The 22,999-nt window shown below is 56.0% G+C and overlaps 1 protein-coding gene across 1 annotated transcript in view; it reads right to left on the bottom strand.

Moving 5' to 3' along the window:
* LOC140421638 (uncharacterized) overlaps positions 1 to 22,999 on the bottom strand; it is a 165,854-nt gene that overhangs the window by 30,927 nt on the left and 111,928 nt on the right. The window contains exons 12-13 of the mRNA XM_072506436.1: positions 18,462 to 18,650; positions 15,343 to 15,521 (exon numbers count right to left, since the gene is read on the bottom strand). Coding sequence (XP_072362537.1) covers positions 15,343 to 15,521; positions 18,462 to 18,650 — 368 coding nt within the window. The remainder of the gene's footprint in view (positions 1 to 15,342; positions 15,522 to 18,461; positions 18,651 to 22,999) is intronic.

Genomic DNA, 22,999 nt, shown 5'->3' with positions numbered 1-22,999 from the left:
CCACCACCCTCCTGCAGGTCACCATGTATGCCAACCAGACAGCGATGTTCACTGCCGTGGTTGGAGCCGCAGCTCTGGAGTTTGCCATCCGGCAGCGTAGAGTCGGACGGCCCACAGTGGCTGCAGATGCAGCGGTTGCCGGTGCAGCAGAGGGGATGGCCGCGGAGTGGCCCGTCGTCGACACGCAGGCCGCAGGCGCTCAGGACCCGAATGTACAGGGGGATGCCGAGGGGAACATTGACCGCCAGATGGCGAGGAATGCAGAGGAATTGCTTGGGGGGGCAGCAGGAGGAGGAGGAGGAGCAGGTGGAGCACGAGGATCCACTGATGGTGGTGCCAGGGCGCCACAGGCGTCCAGCAAGGCCGAGGGTGTACCGTGACAGAATGTCGTTCGAGGCCCTACCGGACATCACATGCAGGAGGAGACTACGGTTCAGCAGGGAGATGGTCGCACATATATGCCAGCTCGTGGCGCACCTCGCACCACGTGGAATGGGAGGAGGACACACGATACCAGTCTCCGTCAAGGTGACGGTGGCCCTAAACTTCTATGCGACCGGTTCCTTCCAGGCGCCGAGCGGGGACCTCTCCGGGATATCACAGGCATCTGTCCACAGGTGCATCAGGGCCGTCACCGACGCCTTGTACGCCATCGCGACAGGTACATTCAATTCCCCGAGGACCGAGCACAGCAGGAAGCACGGGCACGTGGATTCGCCAAGGTAGCCGGGATACCGATGGTCCAGGGTGTCACGTCCCCATGCGCCCGCCTGCAGACAGCAGGGACGTGTTCATGAACAGGAAGGGCGCATACTCCATGAACATTCAGGTGGTGTGCGACCCCCACATGAAGATCATGCACGTGTGTGCAAAGTACCCCGGCAGTGTGCATGACGCCTACATTCTGGCACAGTCATTCATCCCCGCAATGTTCGACGGATGCCCCCCCGGCTGAGGGGCTGGTTGCTGGGCGACAAGGGCTATCCATTGCGGTCATGGCTGCTGACACCAATACGGAGGCCTCCCAGCAACGCGGAGAGCCTATATAACGAGGCACATGCAGCAACCAGGGGTGTGGTGGAGCGGTGCTTCGGGCTGCTGAAGATGCGCTTCAGATGCCTGGACCGATCAGGAGGGGCCCTGCAGTACCAACCCGACAGGGTCGGTCGCTTGGTTGTGGTCTGCTGTGCGCTGCACAACATTGCCATGCAGAGGGGAGATGCCCTGGTGGAGGAGCCGGAGGGAGGACCCAACGGCACTGGAGCCAACGCAAACGAGGGGGATGGGGAAGAGGAGGATGCGGAGGATGAGGATGGTGGGGCGCATCAGGATGGGGGGAGGGGCGGAGGACACAGACACTGCCCGGCTGCTTGTTACGTCCAGGAGGCTGCGCGACGGCACCGCCGCGAACAGCAGGCACGCGACGCGTTGGTGGCTGCACGCTTCACGCACTGTGGGGGTGGGATTCGCTGAACACTGCCACTTGCACCGGCACTCCTGTACATGGGCACAACACTGCATCCCCCCCCCCACCCCCCCCCCCCCCACCCCCCCGCACCCCCGCACCGTGTTCACGGCATCAATTCCACATCACCTTACCACTGCGGCACTACGGGATTGCACAACATTGATGATTGGGTAAGCGGGTGTGATCAGTGCCATGTTGAATGATGACAGCCCGCTCTGCGATGAGCTGTGTGCTCAGATTCGCCAGCTGAGGTCTGACTCATGGCTATAGCTGAACCATGCACTCCGGAGCTCACAGCCTTCGTGACGGATATTTCACCACATGCCCGTGGGGTGGCTGGCGTCGGTGTACCGAGGACAATGGTGTCCGATTATGGGGGGGCAGGGGGGGGGGAAAAGGGTCACCACATCCGGAACAGACCTTGAACGGCTCGTATACCACTACGCCAATCGGGCACCCTCCCGAGCCCCCTGGCACCGGACATAGCACACAGTCTTACAAGTCAAATTTAACAGTGCGTTTATTCGTGTGGTTAACATAGGTGCCCTACCCCCTACAACTAAACTGTGCCCTGCACCCGTGCCAACTTCATACGTGCCAACGACTTTGCCTTACGGGCCCTACCACTATGTCTAGGTGTGTTCCCAGATGGTACAGCAGGAGTGGAGGCAGACTGCTGAGAATCACGCCCTTTGACATGGCTCCCCTTCGGCACACGTTTCCTGGGGCGGCCCGGCTTCGATGGGCCAGGCTGCTCAGCAGGCGTGCTGGATGGCGTTGTACCACCCTGACCTGCCCGCTCCCCACCAGATGTGCCAGGGACGGAACGGGGGGAGGCCGAGTGTACCGGGACGTCCCTTGCTGGAGCTACCGGGACGGGCCCCAGAACCGCCTCCTCCCTCGGGGAGCCCGGTGGTCCCCGGGCCTCACTGTGGGACGGAGATGCGCTCGGAGACATGCCCCGTCGCACCCCCGACACCTGGCGCTGCCAGTCCTGGAGGCCTGCAGCGGTATCGACCACGGTCCGAATGTTCGCCGAGACGGAGCCAGGGAGTGCCACATTCCTGCCAAGGTCTGTGCGATCTCGACCTGTGAGTGCGCGACGCCATCCATCACGTGCGCCAGGCGGTCAATGCTCGCCGCGACCGACTGCTGGGACAGTGCCATCGCTTGCTGGGACCGGGCCATGGCATGGTGAGACTCAGCCAGGGCCCCGAGAGCGGCGGCAATGTCGTGTTGGCTCTGTGAGATGGCTACCTGTGAGAGGGCAGCCCACTCCTGGGCCATGGATGACGCGTGCACGTGAAGCCCAACGCCTTGCAGAACCTGACCCATGGCCAAAACCCCTTCACCCATTGCCTCCACCGCGGACGCCACCCGTGCGGTGTCGGCCTGAGTGGCTGCGATGAGCGGCACCAGTCCCTGCTCCTGGACGCGGATAGACTCCTCCAACTGCGTGTGCAGGTCCTGGAAAATGGCCCTCATCCCGTTATTCAGTCCCTGGGTGTCCACATGCATCGGTTGTCCGGGTGGGTCAATTACATCCAGGAACCCGGGAACAGTCTGGGTGGCAGCTGGTTGCTGGGCCTGGGCTGCCCTCCGACCGTCCAGCCCCTCGGCTACTCCAAACTCCACCTGCTGTACCGGCTCAGCTGTGGGGTGCGCACCAGACAGTGACCCGGGAGCCTCATCACGTATATGCCCAACCGAGGTGAGTGTCTCTGCGATGGTGAACAGTGTGGGAGACAGCAGTGTCGCTAGCTCGAGGTCATCATCCGTCAGGAAGTCTGGTGTGTACTGGTCCCCCTCATGGCCTGGCGCAAGCTCCATGCGGGCCATGTCGTCTTGACCTCCAGTTCGATCCAGCGGGTGTGTGGCCGTCATGTGGGCTTCGGCATGACTGTCCACCCTGTGCCCCTCACTAATGTCTATCCCGGTGGTCTGAGCGTCCCGGTCCTGTGTGCCAGACTGTGAGGTCTGCCCTCCTGTCCGACCAACTGCCAACCTCTGCCGTGCGTCCCTGGGTGCCGTTGCTGTGGGTGGCGATGTTGCGCTGCTTCCTGGGCGAGACGTCCCTGAAGGTTCGGCGGGTGGCCCTGGGGAACATAAAAGATTCGGGGTTCGTTAGACACGGTGGCCCGGGTGTATGGTGGTGGTGGGTGCACAGTGTGAGGGGGGAGGGGATGGGGGGTGCAGTGGCCAGAGTATGAGGGGGGATGGGATCTAGGGTGCAGTGGCCAGAGTGTGAGGGGGGATGGGATCTGGGGTGCAGTGGCCAGAGTGTGAGGGGGGATGGGATCTGGGGTGCAGTGGCCAGAGTGTGAGGGAGGATGGGATCTAGGGTGCAGTGGCCAGAGTGTGAGGGGGGCGATGACGGGTTGGGGGTGGAGAGGACATGCAGGGTTCTCTCACTTGCTTCTGCACCTCCGACCTGGCAAGGCGCGACCTCCCGGGTGGCGGATCCCCCAGCGAGGTCCAGGGCCCTCTGCTGGTGAACGGTTAGGGGGTGCAGGACCGGAGAACCCCCTCCGGTTCTCATGCGCTCCCGCTGGTTATGCGCTGTCTTGTCCTGGGGGGGCGGGGGGGGGGGTTGGATAAAGCATCACCATTAGGCGGGTATCATCAGGGCATGCAGATATAGACAACATTGTTGCTGGTTCAGGAGACAGCACGCCATGGGTTCGCTCCAGGGGGTCCCGGGGCTCATGTGGGTCGAGTAGATAGTTGGGCACCGTGACCCCCCCCCCCCAAACCCCCTGACCCCCCCAAACCCCCTGACCCCCCCAACATCGCCCCTGATGCCCCAGTCCCCCCCAACCCCACTTCCCCCCCCCCATGCCGGGGGGGGGGGGGGGGGGGAGCCTGGGGGCACCCTCATGGCACTTACCCTGGCAGCCCGGGTGAGGTCGTGCAGCTTCTTGCGGCACTGCTCCCCCGTCCGGGGGTTCTGCCCCACAGCACTGACTGCAGTGCCCACCTCCCGCCAGCCGCGCCTCACCGCGCTGGATGGCTGGTGATGCCCACGTCTTGGGCAGAGGGTGTCCCTTCTCCGCTCCACCTCATCCACCAGGGTGTCTAGGTCCGTATCCCGGAACCTCGGTGCGGCTCTTCGGGGCTCAGCCATCTCCTCAGTTCTCCTCCGGGTCCTCTGTACGCGGTTCGCGCAATTTATGACGCAGCGGTGCGTCATTCGGGCGTCGCACGGTGACGACGCGGCCTTCGCGGAACGCCCCCCCGAGGTTCTCGCGGCCCCGATCCTAGCCCTTTATCGGGCCCTGAATCGGTCGGGATCGGGGCCATTCCGCGCCGTCGTGAACCTCGACGGCGTTCACGACGGCGCGGCCACTTCGGCGTGGGAGTGGAGAATCGCGCCCCATGTCTTTCGGGACTTGTGGGAGGAAACCAGAGCACCTGGTGGCAACCCACACAGACACTGGGAGAACGTGCAGACTCCACACAGACAGTGACCCAAGCCGGGATCGAACCTGGGACCCTGGTGCTGTGAAGCCACAGTGCAAACCACTGTGCTATCGTGCTTCCCAATAATTAATTTGTCCAGTTTGCTTAACCTTTCCCATGAGTTGAGTTATCTGTCTTACAATATTAATTCAGGAACATCTCCTTTCTATATGTCACATCATTTACTGCATTTCCCAGATAAATTAATTCATTTGGACATTCTGAGATAATTCTGAAGAGTTGAAATTCAGCCTCTGAGCAGTGGATGTAATAATCATATTGCACAGTTTATGACCAACTCACCAATTGGTGTCTTTCACTCAATTGATTATACCGATAATGATCTTGCATCTAATTTGCTATTGCATTTCCTCAAACTAGTCATTGGTTCGTTATAGAAGGAACAATTGCTTGTGTATTCCAAACTAGAACATATGAACTAGGAGGAGGAGTAGGTAATTTGGCCTTTTGAGCTTGCCCCGCCACTCAATAAGATCACACTCAACTCCCACATAACCCTTGACTCCTTTGTCAGTCAAACTCAGCCTTGAATGTGTCCAATGACTAACCCTCGACTGCTCGCTGGGGGAGAGAATTCTACAGACTAATGACGCTCTGAGAGAAAATAAATCCTTCTCATCTCAATGCTAATGTGGCAAAGCCCTATTTTTAAACTGTGTTCCTTAGTTCTGGATTCCCCCAGGTGGGAAAACATCCTATCAGCATTTACCCTGTCAAGCCCCCTCAGAATCTGAGACATTTCAATAAGATCACCTCACATTCATTTAAACTCCAATGCGTACAGGCCTAACCTGTTCAACCTTTCATCATATAGAAGTCTTTATTCATAACATTGCTAAGTCTATGCATAGATATTCAGATAACTACTCCGTCTGTACACCAGATGGCTCTGCACTATAGTGAACAAAGCCCTTCGTTGCTTTACCAGCTAAAGCAATTCACCTTGCTGAGGAGAATTTTTGTCAACATGAGAAGCCATTTTAATGTAAGTAGGCCCTGTCATAGAGCAGTGCAGCACAGGAGGAGGCCAATCAGCATATTGACTCTGTGTCAGCTCTCTCAAAGACAATCCAGTAGTCCCAATCCTCCCCTGCTCTTTCCCCATCCAGGAGTAAAATTTGGGAAATAGTTGTTGCTCCAAACTGGTCTGATTGACCTTAAAATGGTTCAGGCCAGTGACCAGTTAATTCCAGTCATTACTGTTTTTTCCTCCAGGTCATGTCCCTGCAATTTTTTCCCTTCAAGTACTGGGGGCAGGATTCTCTCAGCCCATGCCTGGCCGGAGAATCACCAGGCCGGGCGTGAATCGCGCGACGCTGCTCCAACGCTGGTCGGGGGCCGCTCAACACGGCCATCCTGCCGATTCTCCGCCCGGGCTGGGCTGAGCGGCCGTAAAAAAAAATTTGAGACCCGCCGGCGCCATCCACGTGTGGTCTTACCTGGCGGGACCTCGGCATGCATCCATCTGGAAGCGGCGGGAGGTGGGTCCGACCCCAGGGAGGCCTCCGCTGTGGCCTAGGCCGCGATCGGGGCCTACCGATTGGCAAGCCGGCCTTGCGGGCTGGGGGCATCTTTTGCTCTGAGCCGACCCCTGTAGCCCCATGTTGCGTTGGGGCCAGCGCGGAGAAGGGAGCCACCGTGCATGCGCGCAACCGCGCCGGTCACACTGCGCTGCACAGACCCGCGGCGCCCATTTGACACCGGTATCGGCTGCTAGAGCGGCAATGGTCGCTCCAGTGCCGTGCTGGCCTCCTGAGGGTCCCGGAATCGCTGCTCCTGAGGGCATGTTGGCGCCGTTGTGAAACGCAACGGTGTTTACGACGGCGTCAACACTTAGCCTCAGGATCAGAGAATCCCGCCCTGGGTGCCGGGAACGTGTTGCCAGTGGAGGTGCTGGAGGCAGGCATGAGAGCAACGTTTATGATGTATCTTGATAGATGTGGTAAACCACTGTTACACCTGTATTAGGTGATGTACGGTAGGACCTGTACCACAGGTTCGCCGGTAGCCCCTGCCTGCTGGCTCCGCCCAGTAGGAGGAGTATAAATATGCGTGTCCTTTATTCAGCAGCCATTTCGCTGCTGTGGGAGGCCACACATCTTACTGCAATAAAGCCACAGTTGTATCTAACCTGAGTCTTTGTACAATTGATCGTGCATCAATAGACACATGAACAGGCAGGGATTGGAGGGATACAGATCATTTGGGCACTAAGTAATAGGTCTAAATAAGGAAAATGGATCGGCGCAGGCTTAGTGAGCCAAAGGGCCTGTTCCTGTGCTTTAATGCTCTTTATTTTTTTATTATCCAGTTCACTTTTGAAAGCTCCAACTGAATCTACATCTATTACCCTACCAGGCAATACATTCCAAATCCTAACCACTCATTGTGTAGGAATGTTTTTCCGCATGCTGCCTCTGGTTCCCTGAGTCACTAATCATATCATATCGCCATTATTTTGAGCGGGACTCACCATCTGATTACAGCCAGCTCTAGGCCTCAATAAATCAACACAGCATAACCCTTCCAGAGGATTCAGAAATAGCTGGAAACGTTCTGTTTGGAAATAAAGGAGGGAATCGTTTTTTCGAGAAACTTCAGGATTGTCCGTTGGCTGACGCTGGAATCGGGAAATGTGATTGGACGGCAAATCGGTTCAGGCGCTGAAATCATGGCAGGTGCCAGTTTCGCACCAAATCGCAATTCTCTGGTGCCTCAGCAGCGGCATCAATTTGTTCCACTCCGCAAGTACAGTAAACGCCATTGGCAAATTATTAGCGGGCCTGACCCGGTAGACTGCAGGGCCTCCGCAATTCTCTGCCTCCACTGGGGGGAATTCCCGATGGCGAGGTTAACTTGTGTTTTTAAAAATTGAGAAAGAGGCACCATGGCTGATGAGGGAGAGAGAGGAGGTAGGACACGGAGAGGTGTGACCGCAGGCTGCCGGGCTGGCTGGTGGGGTGTGGGGGCGGGGGGGGGGGGGGGGGGGGGGGGGAGGTTTGACATGGAGATGGGTGGAGGCGACCGGAGTGATCCCCCACAAAACTGGAGCAGTATCGAGGCATGGACCGCCATTGCATTGGCATGCAAGGCAACCATCTTGCTGCGCACCCTACTGACAACCCATCTTGGCCTTGGTTCTGCAGAGTGGCACAGGCCGTATCTGTGCTCCTACCCCGCCAACCCTGCACCCCAGCCCCCTCCCTCCACCCCGCTTTCTGCCATACCATAACCCCCAAACCGGCTGACACCTGCTGGTGGGGCATCACGCAGCCCACCAAAGGGCAACGCACACAGTAGCCCCTACAGGGGTGCACCGGACAGGCGCTGCGGAGGAAAATACTGCCATGGGCAGCGCCAACTGATGGTATCCTTGGCAGCAGGAATGGGTGCCAGGGTCTGAGACCCCAACGGTGCCTGGCACCAATTGGGCCAGGGGTGCAGGGATTGGGGGTGTGACATGCGGGGGGAGAGTTCACAGTGCCAACCGGGCCACCGTGTAGCCCGGTGGACCTATCTGGGCACACAGTATGCACTATGTGAACATGTCAGGCTTTCACCCCCTGCAGTCAATGGATATTGGAATTCAACCAGCAACAGTGACCGTCCTCCTAGTTGCCACAGTCATGGGGGACTCACTGGGGCTGTACGAGCTGGAGCTGCTCGAGGAGGAGGAGGAAGCTGCAGCAGTGGAGCCTGCCCCCAGAGGGACAAGAGGTAGCCGCTGAGGATGGAGTGCCCAACAGGTCGAGGAGGAGGAGGAGCTCCAAAAGAGGCTTTGCATGAGGCCGCGTGTCTACCAGCAGCGCCTGTCATCTGCGGACCTGCCGGACCGGGCATGCCGTCGAAGACTCTGGCTGAGCAGCGGGACAGTGTGACATATCTACCAGATCATGGCACACCTGGCACTGCGGCGGAATGGCAGGTAGCACAATGGTTAGCACTGTTGCTTCACAGTTACAGGGTCCAAGGTTCGATTACCGGCTTGGGTCACTGTCTGTGTGGAGTCTGCATGTTCTCCCTGTGTCTGCGTGGGTTTCCTCCGGGTGCTCCAGTTTCTCCCACAAGTCTTGAAAGACGTGCTTGTTAGGTGAATTGGCCATTCTGAATTCTCCCTCTGTGTACCTGAACAGGAGCCGGAGTGTGGCGACTAGGGGCGTTTCACAGTAACTTCATTGCAGCGTTAATGTAAACCTACTTGTGACAAAAATAAAGATTGTTATTATTACTTGTGGTCGGGCCCCTGCACTCCAGGGTTTCCCTTTGCCCAGGGGGCATCCAACATGGCCGCCAACTGTGAGTTCGCCATGTGGGTGAGCCCCTGCACTCCGAGGTTTCCTTTTGTTCAGGGACCCTTCAAAGTGGTTGCTTGCAGCGCCATTTTGTCCCATTTCTTTCCCCGTATTTCCTTGTGGTGTTTTCTTCTCTTCCCCCCACCCAGTCTTCTTTTCCTCCCCCATCCTGTCTGCGCCCCCCCCCCCGCCCCCCTGGCCAGGTGCTTTCCCCCCTGCGGGAGATGCCCCCCGGCCTCTCTCTGCTGCACGCTTCCTGATGCTAGCTACCCTGCTAGTGCAGTGGGCCCCCTTTCAGGGCTAGTTGTGCATCCTCCCGTCACCCATTCCCTGAGCTTCATGTCTGAAATTCCCCTCACCTTCCTCTTTGCTCTGCTGCCCTTGTTCCTACCTTCCTCTCTTTCCTCCCTCGTCCCCAGAACAAGGCAGTACAATGTGGTGATCGACATATTGGTTCACAGTTGGCAATTCAAAAAGTAGAAAGTAAACAATTAAGAGTCTCTTCCTATCAGTTCTTCATTGCTGTCCTTGCTGCTGCTTCTCTAGTCCATTCTCTGAGACGAACTTGCCCGCATCCGCAGGAGCCGTGAAGAAGTTATTATGCCTTGGAACGTGACCCAGAGTTTGGCTGGGTACAGCATCCCAATTTTACGCCGTTTTTTAACCTTCACCCTATTAAATTCTGCCCGGCGCTTGGCCAGCTCAGCCCCAACGTCTTGGTAGATCCGAATCCGGTGGCCTTCCCAGTTACGGTTTTTGGTTTGTTTCGCCCAGCGCAGGATTCGTTCTCGGTCCTTTGGGCAAAGTGATCGGTGCACTCTGTCAATTTCTGGTGGGTTGGGGAAGCTATCACTTCCCACCAGGTTGCACAGCATTTGGGCGACATAGCCAGGTTGGTTCCTACCTTCGATTCCCTCTGGCAGGTCCACGATCCTGACACCTCGACCGTTATCCTGGTCTTTGATTTCTCTTTCAAATTCCCCTGTGTCGCGACCAGCCTTGCCACCTCTTTCTCCAGGGTGACAATCCGGTCACCCACTTCTGTTGCAGATTTTTCCAGCTCTTTGATCATTTTCTCCTGGGCTCCCAATCGCCTCTCCACCTTATCTAAGGCCACCTGCATGGTCGCCAGAGCTTCGTCAACTGCACCCTTGACCACAGCTTGGATGTCCAATTTTGTCTCTTCCCAATGCTCTCTCTCAATTCTCTTGAAGAAACATCTTCCACCCATCCCCTCATGTGGGGGGGGGGGCTAGAACCTGCAAAGTCGATGTGAATGTGGGACGATAGCTTCCTAGGCCACTCCCGGGGTGCATCAGGCTGCCGGTGGGACCTTCTGGTGCTCCTGGCATGGGGCGCAATTGTGGGCCACCCACTCGATCTCAGCATCCAATCCGGGCCACCAAATGTAGCTGCGCGCCAACATTCTCATTTTGATTACCCCAGGATGCCCGGTATGGAGGTCTTTCAGCATGGGTGCACGCCCCTGTTTGGGTTGTTATGGGCCAGGATTTAGAAACTTGAAAGTATATTATGGAGTTCATCTGACCTACAAACTTTTGTTGAATTTGGCTAGGATCAGCACAATCAGATTCAACAGTCTTCCTAGACATTTTAATCAAAATAAGCTTTATTCCGAGAACTTAGTTAACATTTATATATACACACAGCAAGAATTTGTATCAATTATAAACATAAAGATTACAGTCTTTATTACAGCTACAGTCATCTATCTATAACACTTAATGAATTCCCCCTTAACTGTTCCAATTCAAAAACAAAATCCCATAAACCAAAACCCTTTTTCAAGGGCGTGGCCCAGCACTCTGTATTCTCACTTGAATAAGACTGGCTTTCCCTGAGATTCTGACGCCGTCTCACCAGCAGGTTTAAACCCTTCCGGAAAGCAAACTGGAACAGCTATTTAAAATGAAACTAGAGAGAGGCAGGCCAAAACACTTTGTTCTCCTGACTGTGTCCACAGCAGCCAAATGTGAAACCAAAACCAAAAACAGCTCACAGAGCCACAGCCCAGATTCACCCACACAATGCCATCACTGAAGCCTTTTCTTAAAGGGACACTCCCATGACAGGCACAACCCCACAGAAGGACACCGTTTTCAACACTCATTTTTTGTAACTTGGAGGTGTAGGCCCTCAGCCCATCTGGTATTGCCCTATGTCGGGCCCCCTTATTGAACCATATGTCAGTCCTTGATAACTCTGGGTTGGCATGGGTCCATCGTCAATTATGTGCTGCCGGTACTGGCAAATGTCCATAAAATGGGGTGTCTATCATCCGTGGCTGCGACGGAGCTGGTGCCTTTGTGGATAGGGGCAGGCGGTTCAACACGTCCGCATGCGGGATTCTTGTGCCTGAGTGACACTCTAAAGTATACTCGTGGACAGACAGAAGCAGGACCCACCGCTGAACCCGAGCTGATGCTATCGGTGGAATCACCCGATCTTCCTTGAATAACCCCAGGAGCGGCTTGTGGTCGGTATATACTGTGAATGGCCATCCATAAACGTCCTGGTGGAACTTCCTCACCGCGTACACAACAGCCAAGTCTTCCTTTTCTATCTATGCATAGCCCCGCTCGGCGTCTGCAAGCGTGTGGGACGCAGAGGCTGTTGGTTGCGCCAAGTCATCGGGTATGCAGTGTGCCAGGACTGCCCAATGCCAGGCATCGCACGTGAGGAGCAGGGGTTTGTCTGGGTCAAAATGGGTCACCAATTCATCTGACGAGAGACGCAGCTTCACCTCTTTATACGCCTTCTGGTGCGAGGGGCCCCAGTCCCACTTCAGCCCCTTCTGCAGCAGTTGATAGAGCGGGCTGAGCAGCGTGACCATCCTGGGTATGAACTTACCATAATAGTTCACCAGGCCTGGGAAAGAGCGGATCTCAATTTGATCCTGAAGAATGGGGGCCTGGTGAATCGCCTGCACCTTGTCGTCCACTGGATGGAGGCCCCTGCTGTCCACTCAGTAGCCTAGATATGTGATGTCCGGAGGCAGACCCCGGCCAAAGCAAACCACTCAAAGACCTCGGTTAGGGTCTCCGTATGTTCCTGATGCAAGGTCCCGGTGATGAGAACATCATCCAGGTAGACGGCGACCCTTTGTAGCCCTCGCAAGATATTCTCTATAACCCGCTGAAATATCTCACAAGCCGAGGATACTCCGAATGGCAACTGCGTAGACTTGTACAATCCCCAATGGGTATTGATCGTCACATATTTCCGGGAATTCGGTTCGAGTACCAGCTGCAAATACGCGTGGCTCATGTCTCGGTTAGTGATCATTGTACTGCCACTGAGCTGGGCGTAGAGAGATCTTCGATCCGAGGGACCGGGTAACGGTCAAAGCGGTTTATGGTCATTTTATAGTCCCTACAGAACCATACCAACTCATCTGGCTTCAACACAGGGACGATAGGCGCGGCCCAATCGACATAGAGGACGGGGCAAATTCCCAATCTACCTCGGCACAAAGTGAGTATGGCACAAGGAGGGCGCAGAAATATCGGAGCTGGGCTTTCTCTTCCACATTTACTGTGGCCATTGCTCCTTTAATGGTACCGAAGCCTTTGGCAAAAACCAAAGGGAACTTGATCAGCATTCCCTCCGGTCCACGGGGTACATCTGGCACATGCATTGCCAATCCAAAAGTAGATGAAGCAGCCGATCATGCCCCAATAGGCTGGGCCCGTCAACGTGGGCTACTACCAATGGTAGGCATGCGGACTGGTCTCTGTGTGCCACGGGCACCTGGGCAGTGCCTTCGATTTCTAAGGGCTCCCGGTATACATGGCCAGTCAGCACCCTGTGTCACGAAGCTCCAGCGTCTGAAGATCCGTCCAGATGGCTGTAAATGTGCGAAAGCTGACAACAGAAACAACTGCACTCGTGTCCGGTTCCATCTCGGTGGGGTGTCCGTTTAGCAGCAGCGTCACCCACATAGGTGCTGCTCTGGGGCCAGTAACACAGAGCAACGGCAGGGGTGGCTCCTCGGCTTCCACGTCCTCTAGGAAATGCCTGCGGCCTCTCTGCAGGGATGACGACTGGTCCGGTGTCGGGGAATGGCGCCCCTGCATGATTGTCCGGAGCCTTGTTCCTGGCCTTGGCGTCCCGCTCGATACTGCCGCCCACCACCCAGGAATGCTGAGTCGGGAGAAGCTCCATGGTCGATCACAGAGGGGTGAGTCACAGTGGCAGTTGTGGCAGACCTATGGTGACATCCATCCTGGGACGTTCCCGCACCTAGCTTCTGCTTGTTGGTGGCCAGCGGTCTCAATGCCGCCCAGTGTTCAGGACTGCTAGGCCCCAGAGTTCTTGGAGTCCACGGCTGCCATTTTCCTGGGAGAGTGCTATGCCGACGGCCCTGTCGAGGGTCAGGGGTGTCTCTATTAGTAGCTTCCACTGCGTTTCCCAGTGCCGAAGTCCGCAAACGATGCGGTCCCGCAGTGATTCAGTCAGGGCAGCTTCGAATGCCCAGGGGGCAGCGAGGCCCCGTGGGTGCACCAAGTATTCCCCGCTGGACTCTGCTGGCATCTGCAAAGCGGTATGGAAGCAGTACCGTTTGACCATAATCGGGGCTGTGGATTCAGGTGACGGCCCACCGGCCTATCAGCGTGGCAAACGGCAATCCACCTGGCCAGTCTGGGTCAGTGAAGTTCCTTATAAGTTGGTCTGCCAATGGTGATCAGTAAGATGACGGTCTGTTGCTTGTCATTGGTGATGCCGTTTGTGCGAAAAAAAAGTTGAAGTCTTTCGACATACTGCGCTCAAATCATCTGAGTTGACCTCAAAAAGCTCGTGTTTTCCTACCGGCTGGAGAGTGGCCTCCTGAGGTATTTGAAAAATGTTCTCAGTACTAGCCGCCTTTGGCATCTCTATTTGATCTTCTTCGCCAGTGTTGTAGACGGAGGTAAAGACTCCAGAAGAGGCCAGGCTGACAGGATACTCTCTTTGCTCTCACACTCGATTGAGCAATCACTCCTCCCCACCTTCCCCGACCTACGCCCAGGTTGGAGTTTATATCCTGTGGGGAGTTCCTCCAATTGGGAGGAAGCTCCACTTCCCTATTCACCTGGGTAGCTCATACCCTGAGGTATAGGAGGGGAATCAGATGTAGTACAAGTTCTGTCCCCCTGGGGGTCATAACAGCACCTCATCTCGAAGTTGCATATCAACCATTTTGGACCCTGGAACTTGAAGTAGAACATGGAAAATATTGGGAATTCTGGTCAATTTTGATGAATCTGTCTTGGGGGAAGATTAACTTCAATGTATTGCATGGAGGCCGTACAAATCAAATGGAAAATATTCCCTGTTCAGTCTGCAATGGTGATAAATACAGGATTAAATCCCTCAGTACCAATGTCATTGTATGTTAATGACATGGATGCACAACACATCAGTGCCCCAATGAACATCACAATGATTAACTGTAAGAAACAGCAGAGAGCTTGGTCTGAAAGGTGTAATCTAACATTAGTGTTTCTGTCGTAAAATGTTATAATCCAATGCTATAACACAGAAGGAGGCCATTTGACCCATCAAATGCCTTTGAAAGTCCTATCCAATTAGTCCCACTGCCCTGCTCTTATCCAGAAAAACCTGAAAGTGCTTTCCCTTCAAATCCTTATCCAATCCCTTTTTGAAAGCTACCATTGAATCTGCTGCCCACGACAGCACATTCCTGGTACCATAACTCACAGCATGAAACAAAAAAGTTACCTCTGGTTTGACCTTTGGTCTATCACCTTTAATCTGTGTCCTCTGATTACCTATCCTTCTGCTACTGAAAAATTTCACATCCTTTGCTCTGTCAAAGCCATTCATGATTTTCAACATCTCCATCAAATCTCCTCTTAACCTTCTCTGCTCGAAGGAGAGCAACCCAGCTCCTCCAGTCTCTCCACATAACTGAAGTCCCTCGCCTCTGGGACCATTTTAGCAAATCTCTTCTGCACTCTCTCCAAGTCCCTGGTCTCTTTCCTAAAGTGTGGTGCTTAATCTCTGGCTGAAGCATCTATTATTATCTAGATGGTCGCATTGATTTAGTATTTCCGTGTTTAGTATCTAGCAAGCCTGCACCTTTCATCGTCCAGCTGTTTACTTGCCAACGCGAGGTGTTGAAGAAGCGTTTCTTTCTTGGCTAGTTTCACTTCAGTATTGCACAAATCTTCCTGTAGGTTTGGAGGGCAGGCAGACGCGATGAGAAGGTCCACTGCCTCTTGATGGAGAGAGTGAAAACGCTTCTGAAGCTCAAGGATCTGAAGAGAAAGAAATCTTCATGAACTCACACAGCAATATTTCAATGTTTTTAATTCATTCATGAGAACTGGGCATCACTGGTTAGACCTGTATTTATTCCCCATCCCTAATTGCCCTTGAGAAGGTGGTGGTGAGCCGTCTTCTTAAGCTGCTGCAGTCTATCAGGTGTAGGGACACCAACATTGCTGATAAGTGCCAAGATTGTGATCCAGCAACAATGAGAGAACTGTGGGATATTTTCAAGTGAGGATTTTGAGTGACTTGGAGAAGAACTTGCCAGGTGATTGTGCTCCCTTGCGTCCACTGCCCTTGTCCCTCTAGGTGGTAGAGGTTGCAGGTATGGAAGGTGCTGTCGCAGGAACCTTCAGAGTTGCTGCAGTGCATCTTGGAGATGGCACATACAGCTGTCACTGTGCTTCAGTAGTGGAGAGAGTGAATGTTTAAGGTGGTGGGAGGGTGGCATGTGGCGCAGTGGATAGCACTGGGACTGCTGCGCTGAGGACCTGGGTTCGAATCCCAGCCCTGGGTCACTGTCCGTGTGGAGTTTGCACATTCTTCCCCATGTCTGCGTGGGCTTCACCCCCACAACCCAAAGATGTGCAGATCAGTTGGATTGGCCACGCTAAATTGCCCCTTAATTGGAAAAAATAAGAATTGGGTACTCTAAATTTAAGAAAACAAAATGGTGGTGGATGGGGTGCCAATCAAGTGGGCTGCTTTACCCGAGATGATGTCAAGCTCTTGAGTTTTTTTGGAGATGCTAATAACCGTTACCTTAACTGAATAATAAGACAATTTGGTACGGTCTGATTCAGAGGAAAGCAGCTGTTAATATCTGATCGCCTTAGAAGTCATGAGAAAATATTCTTTCACTTCAATTCTCTATCTTGAGGTATTCATTTTTAAAACATTTTTAAAATTTAAATCAAATTTGTAACATTTCCAGAGAGATCACAGGGCCTATGCAAAGGGCCTTAACATAGTGAAAACAAACAGTGGGAAAGAATAACCATGTTAACAAAACATTTCCCCTATCACCTCTGTTTGCCATGCCCCACGTGTTCAACTAAACTGACGTGGCTCTAACCCCCCCCCCCCCCGGGTGCTGCTGCTGTCGGTTTCCTGCGCCGCTCCGTGAGAGTCCACAGCGACTCTCTCCCTTAGGGGATCCCTCGAAACCCCCCCCCCCCTTGCCCCTTAAGTCTCCTCTGCTCCCCTTCCCGTCTGCCCCCCCCTAACCTCCCCCACCCGCCGAGGCCTGACCTGCCTGGCCCTAGCCCGCCCCTCCTCCCCCTGACCCGCGCCAGCCACGCCGACCCCCGCCTCCAGCGCCCGCCCGTCTCCCACCCGAGCACTCGGGCCCTCCCCTCACACACCAAGGACCCATTAACCTGATCGTATCTCCCCGTGCCCTTCCATGTCCCCTGACCAGCCCCTAGCCCATCCCCCTCTCCGAGGCCCCGATCTCCCGCCAAAAGGTACAAAGCGCGGGACCCCCTTTGCAGGGCCCCTCTCTCTACCCCCAACCCCCCACTCGATGCAATCTCCCACAAACACTCCACACAGTGCGCCCTCCAGCCCCCGCTCCCTGTCCCAGCTGAAAACAATCTTGGATATAACATTACAGTACAGGATAATCTAACAAACCGCCGCCACACAAAAGCTCTGAGAGCCCAGAGTCCCTTCGTTCAAGTCCAGCTTCTTCTTTCAAGAAAAAAAAATCACTCGTAATCAGAGCAAGTTAGGTTAACAGACCGCCGCCACTGTACAGCACTGAGAAAACTAAGTGCCCTTTAGTTCAAGTCCAGCATCTTTTCTTTGATAAAAGTCCAAACCTGCTCCGGTGTCTCAACATAGTAGTGGAGTTCCTCAAACGTAACCCACAGCTTCGCAGGATACAACATTCCAAACCTCACCTTCTTTTTGTAGAGGGCTGCCTTCACCTTGCTGAATCCTGCATGCCTCTCGGCCAGCTCCGTTCCCAAGTCCTGGTAAATGCGCACCTCGCAATTCTCCCATCTGTGGCTCCTCTCCGCCTTGGCCCATCGCAGCACACATTCCCTGTCAGCAAGACGGTGAAAGCGGACCACCAAGGCCCTCGGTCGGTCGCCCATCCTGTGCTTCCTTGCGGGGGCTCTATGCGCCCCATCCAACTCCAGGTGTCGGGGGAAGGCCTCCGGCCCCATCAGCGCCTCGAGCATACCTTTCACGTATGCACCCACATCCGACCCCTCGCAGCCCTCGTGGAGGCCAGTGATCCTCAAATTCTGCCTCCTGGCTCTGTTCCCCAGCTCTTCAAGCTGCTCCTGCATCCTCCTCTGGCGGGCGTTCAGCTCATCCACCTTGTCCTCCAGCTATTCCACCGTGTCCGCCTGGCTGGAGAGCTTCCCGTCAACCTCCCTGAGCGCCTTCTCCTGGACCGCCTGCGCCTCGACCATTCCGTACATTACCGCCCTCATCGGGTCCAACGTGTCCCTCTTCAATTCGGCGAAGCAATTCTTAAAAAACTCCATCTGCTGCTCCCTTGGCCAGTGAGCCTCCGCTCCCTGGTCCCTGCCGTCGTCCATCTTGAGGTATTCCTGACCTTCACACGATTTTACTTAAGCACGGAGAGTGGAAAAGCCCAGGATACCAATGCCGCCAGTTATTTTCACTGGGCAATTTGATTGGATAATTGATGGTGGTTATTTCAGTCTAGCACATCCTAAGTGGAAACGTACAAAAGCTCTTATCAGGTCTGAAGTATGAAGATATTTATTTGGAAAGGTAAAACACATATGTGATGCAATATAATGGAAAAAGGTCGTGAGGAGTTTGACAATTACTCTTCAAGTTCTTTATTCCACAGTTAAGTGGCCAATTCAATCAAAATTACTGATCCGTTTTAAGATGAGAGGTTTGCTGCAGCCAGTCTTAATTAACGTGACAAGAACCATTACCTGTTGATGATTGGCTTTGAGGCTCTTTATGAGCTGTTTTAATTCCCTTATCTCATTTTCCTTAGCTCTCATTTCTGTCTGATAGTCCTGGAGTCCAATCTGTGGATGAGCATGAAGTGTAACTGGAGCAAGACCAGACTCTGGTATTTCGGCAGTTTGGAAAGAATCATTTTTCAAATCTGATTGTGCCTGTTCAAAATTTTAAAAAGACTGCATAAGACAATGGATCTGAATACATTTAGTTAATCGTCAAAGTACATGGTTGCAATAATGAAATTCCAAAAATAAAGGTTTACTTTTTCAAAATTAGGCCTGTTACAGCCTGTATGATGTATTAGTATCGATATGAAGTTGCAGTCTATATGATGTATTAATATCATCAATAATTAGAGAGGGATGCAACATTGCAAAAGGCCATTTCATCCATTGAATTTTTCTTGACTCTTTGAAAGAGTTACCCAATTAATCCCACTGCCTCATTCCTTCCCGACCCCCTGTAAAGTTTTAAAATAACGGATCACAATGGCAGGTGATGGATGGGTTGTCAATCAAGCAGGCTGCTTTGACCTGGATGGTATCGGATTTCTTGAGTGTTGTTGAAGCTGCACTTCTCCAGGCAAGTGGAGAGTATTCCATTACACACCTGGGGCGAAATTCTCCGTTATCGGCGGAAAGTCCGCCGATCGGCGCAAAAAACGGCGCAAATCCAACTTGCGTCACGTCGGAAAAATGGGTCGAAAGTCTCCGGCCCGAAATGGGCTAGCAGCGACGTAACGGGATCCGCGCTTGCGCACGTGGTTCACGCCGTGCAGCGTCATACGCGCCGCACGGCGTGACGGCTCACAAGGCCGCGCTGCTCCCCCCCACCCGACCGGAACACCCGACCGGAACACCCGACTGGATGGCTGGCCGCCGCTCAGCCCCGAGGTTCGAGTCACGGGATGTGGAGGCGCTCCTGGACGCAGTGGAGCAGAGGAGGGATGCCCTGTATCCCGGGCATGGCCGCAGAGTTGCCCCACGCCACAGCCGGCGTCTGTGGAGGGAAGTGGCAGAGGCCGTCACCGCTGTGGCCCTGACACCGCGGACAGGCACCCAGTGCCACAAGAAGGTGAACGACCTCGTCAGAGCAGGCAGGGTGAGCCTCCCCATATCCCCCCTCCCCCATATCCCCCCTCCCCCATATCCCCCCTCCCCATATCCCTCCTCCCCCATATCCCCCCTCCCCCATATCCCCCCTCCCCCATATCCCCCCTCCCCATATCCCCCTCTCCTATATCCCCCCTCCCCAATATCCCCCCTCCCTCATATCCCCATATCCCCTCTCTCCCATATCCCCCTCCCCATATCCCCTCCCTCATATCCCCCTCCCCCATATAACCCCTCCCCCATATCCCCCCTCCCCCATATCCCCCTTCCCCCATATCCCCCCTCCCCATATCCCCCCTCCCCATATCCCCCCTCCCCAGATCCCCCCTCCCCCATATCCCCCCTCCCCAATATCCCCCCTCCCCCATATCCCCCATATCCCCCCTCCCCCATTTCCCCCCTCCCCCATATCCCCCCTCCCCCATATCCCCCTCCCCATATCCCCCACCCCAATATCCCCGCTCCCCATATCCTCCCTCCCCCATATCCCCCCTCCCCATATCCACCATATCCCCCTCCCCAATATCCCCCCTCCCCCATATTCCCCCTCCCATATCCCCCTCCCCATATCCCCCTCCCCCATATCCCCCATATCCCCCCTCCCCAATATCCCCCCTCCCCATATCCCTCCTCCCCCATATCCCCCCTCCCAATATCCCCCCTCCCCCATATCCCCCCTCCCCATATCGCCCCCTCCCCATATCCCCCCTCCCCATATCCCCCCTCCCCCGTATCCCCCATATCCCCCTCCCCATATCCCCCCTCCCCAATATCCCCCCTCCCCATATCCCCCATATCCCCCCTCCCCATATCCCCCTCCCCATATCCCCCATATCCCCCCTCCCCAATATCCCCCCTCCCCCATAATCCCCCATATCCCCCCTCCCCAATATCCCCCCTCCCCCATATTCCCCATCCCCCATATCCCCAAGTGAATCCAGCCCTAACCTTAACCTCTGCAATGCACGCGCAACCGATGGCGTGCATTCATATACCTGCCGTACAATGTTGCCTTTTACCCCTGCCACCACCACCCCCCCCCCACCCCCCCACAGGAGAAGCGCGCACACAACAATATGGGAGCATGTGAGGACTGGAGGAGGCCCCGCTGATGAGAGGCCACTGACCGAACACGAGGAAAGGGCCCTGGAACTGGCTGGCAGACCTGAGGACCGGGAGGTTGCTGATGCAGAGGTCGGGGGCGTACTAGCAAGTGAGCCACCGACAGGCCGTCCCCATATCCCCCCTCCCCTATATCCCCCTCCCCCATATCACCTGATCACTGCCTGCGTGTCTAACCATGCATGCTTCATTGTGTATCGCAGGAGCAAACGTCCAGGCACCCATCCCCGCAGATGCAGACCGCCTGCAGGATGCCCCTCGAAGGCCACGGGAGACAGGGAGACCTGGACCCTTCAGCATGCGACGCCCGCAGGATGCCCCTCAGAGGCCACGGGAGACAGAGAGACCTGGACCCTCCAGCATGCGACGCCCGCAGGATGCCCCTCAGAGGCCACGGGAGACAGAGAGACCCGGACCCTCCAGCATGCGACGCCCGCAGGATGCCCCTCAGAGGCCACGGGAGACAGAGAGACCCGGACCCTTCAGCATGCGACGCCCGCAGGATGCCCCTCAGAGGCCACGGGAGACAGAGAGACCCGGACCCTCCAGCATGCGACGCCCGCAGGATGCCCCTCGGAGGCCACGGGAGACAGAGAGACCCGGACCCTCCAGCATGCGACGCCCGCAGGATGCCCCTCGGAGGCCACGGGAGACAGAGAGACCTGGACCCTCCAGCATGCGACGCCCGCAGGATGCCCCTCGGAGGCCACGGGAGACGGAGAGACCCGGACCTTCCAGCATGCGATGCCCGCAGGATGCCCCTCGGTGTCCACGGGAGACAGAGAGACCCGGACCCTCCAGCATGCGACGCCCGCAGGATGCCCCTCGGAGGCCACGGAGAGACCCGGACCTTCCAGCATGCGACGCCCGCAGGATGCCCCTCGGTGTCCACGGGAGACAGAGAGACCCGGACCCTCCAGCATGCGACGCCCGCAGGATGCCCCTCGCACACCACGGGAGACAGAGAGACCTGGAGCAACAGGGAAACAACACCCCCGTCACGTGCGGGAGCGACCACCCAGCGACGAGGGGGGCAGCCACAGGCCCCCGTCACATCCGAGCCAGGACACCACTACCCAGGACACCACTACCCAGGACACCACTACCCAGGACACCACTACCCAGGACACCACTACCCGGGACAGCACTGCCCAGGACACCACTACCCGGGACAGCACTACCCAGGAAGACAAAATACCGGACAGTGACTCAGAGTGGATGGGTGGAGACGAACCCCCACCCCAAAGTGCCATGGACTCAGAGTGGGACGAAGAGCACGACACAACGCCACTGCTGTCACCAACACCCTCCACCATCGCAGAAACACTCACCTCGGTTGGGCACTTTAGTGATGAGGCGTCTGCTACACTCACTGGTGCGCACAACACAGCCATCCCGGTACAGCAGGTGGAGGTAGGAGCAGCAGAGGGGCCGGGCGGTCGGAGGGCAGCCCAGCCCAAGCGAACATCTGCCGCCCAGATGGATCCCGGGTTCCTGGAGTTACCACACCCACACATAGATCCGATGCAACCACCGACCCGGAGACGAGCGAAGAGGGTGACGGCCGGCTTGTGGCGGCTGCAGTCGCAGGTGGAGGAGTCCACCCATGGTGCTGGTCATGCGTGCCACCCAAGCCAACACCGCACGGGTGGCGTCCGCGGTGGAGGCAATGGGTACGACGGTGTCAGACATGGGGAACGGTTTGCGAGGCCTGGGGCTTTCCGTGCAGGTGGCGTCTGTGGCCCAGGACATGGCTGCCCTCTCACAGGAGGCCATGAGCCAGTGCCAGCGCCAGATGGCAGAGGCGCTCAACACCATAGCCCAGTCTCAGCAGGCCATGGCCCAGTCTCTGCAGGCCATCGCTGAGGGCATCGGCGCCAGTGGCCATGTGCGAGCCGGCGTCGCACTGTCACAGGCAGGGTTTGCCAACCCCCTGGGCTCCATGGCTGCAAACCTGCAGACCCCTGTCGATACCAGCACGGGCCTCCAGGACTGGCAGCGCCAGATGTTGGGGGGTCGTCGGATGGCCAGTCCGTTCGCATCCCCCACCCATGTAGAGGCCTGGGGGCCATCGGGCACCCCGAGGGAGGAGGAGGTGGTGTGGTCCGTCCCGGCTCCATATGTAGGGGAGGTCCCGGAACACCGCGACACCTCGGACTCCCCCCCTTCCGTCCCAGGTGCATCGGGTGGGCAACGGGCAGGACAGGCTGACAGCTCGCCATCCCAGTCGCCCGCGTCGCAGCCTGGCCCATCTATGCGAGGACGCCCCA

Source organism: Scyliorhinus torazame, chromosome 1, assembly GCF_047496885.1.
Source record: "Scyliorhinus torazame isolate Kashiwa2021f chromosome 1, sScyTor2.1, whole genome shotgun sequence".
Lineage (NCBI taxonomy): Eukaryota > Metazoa > Chordata > Chondrichthyes > Carcharhiniformes > Scyliorhinidae > Scyliorhinus > Scyliorhinus torazame.
The sequence above is the reverse complement of the archived record's forward strand: the minus strand, read 5'-3'. Positions and strand labels throughout refer to the sequence as shown.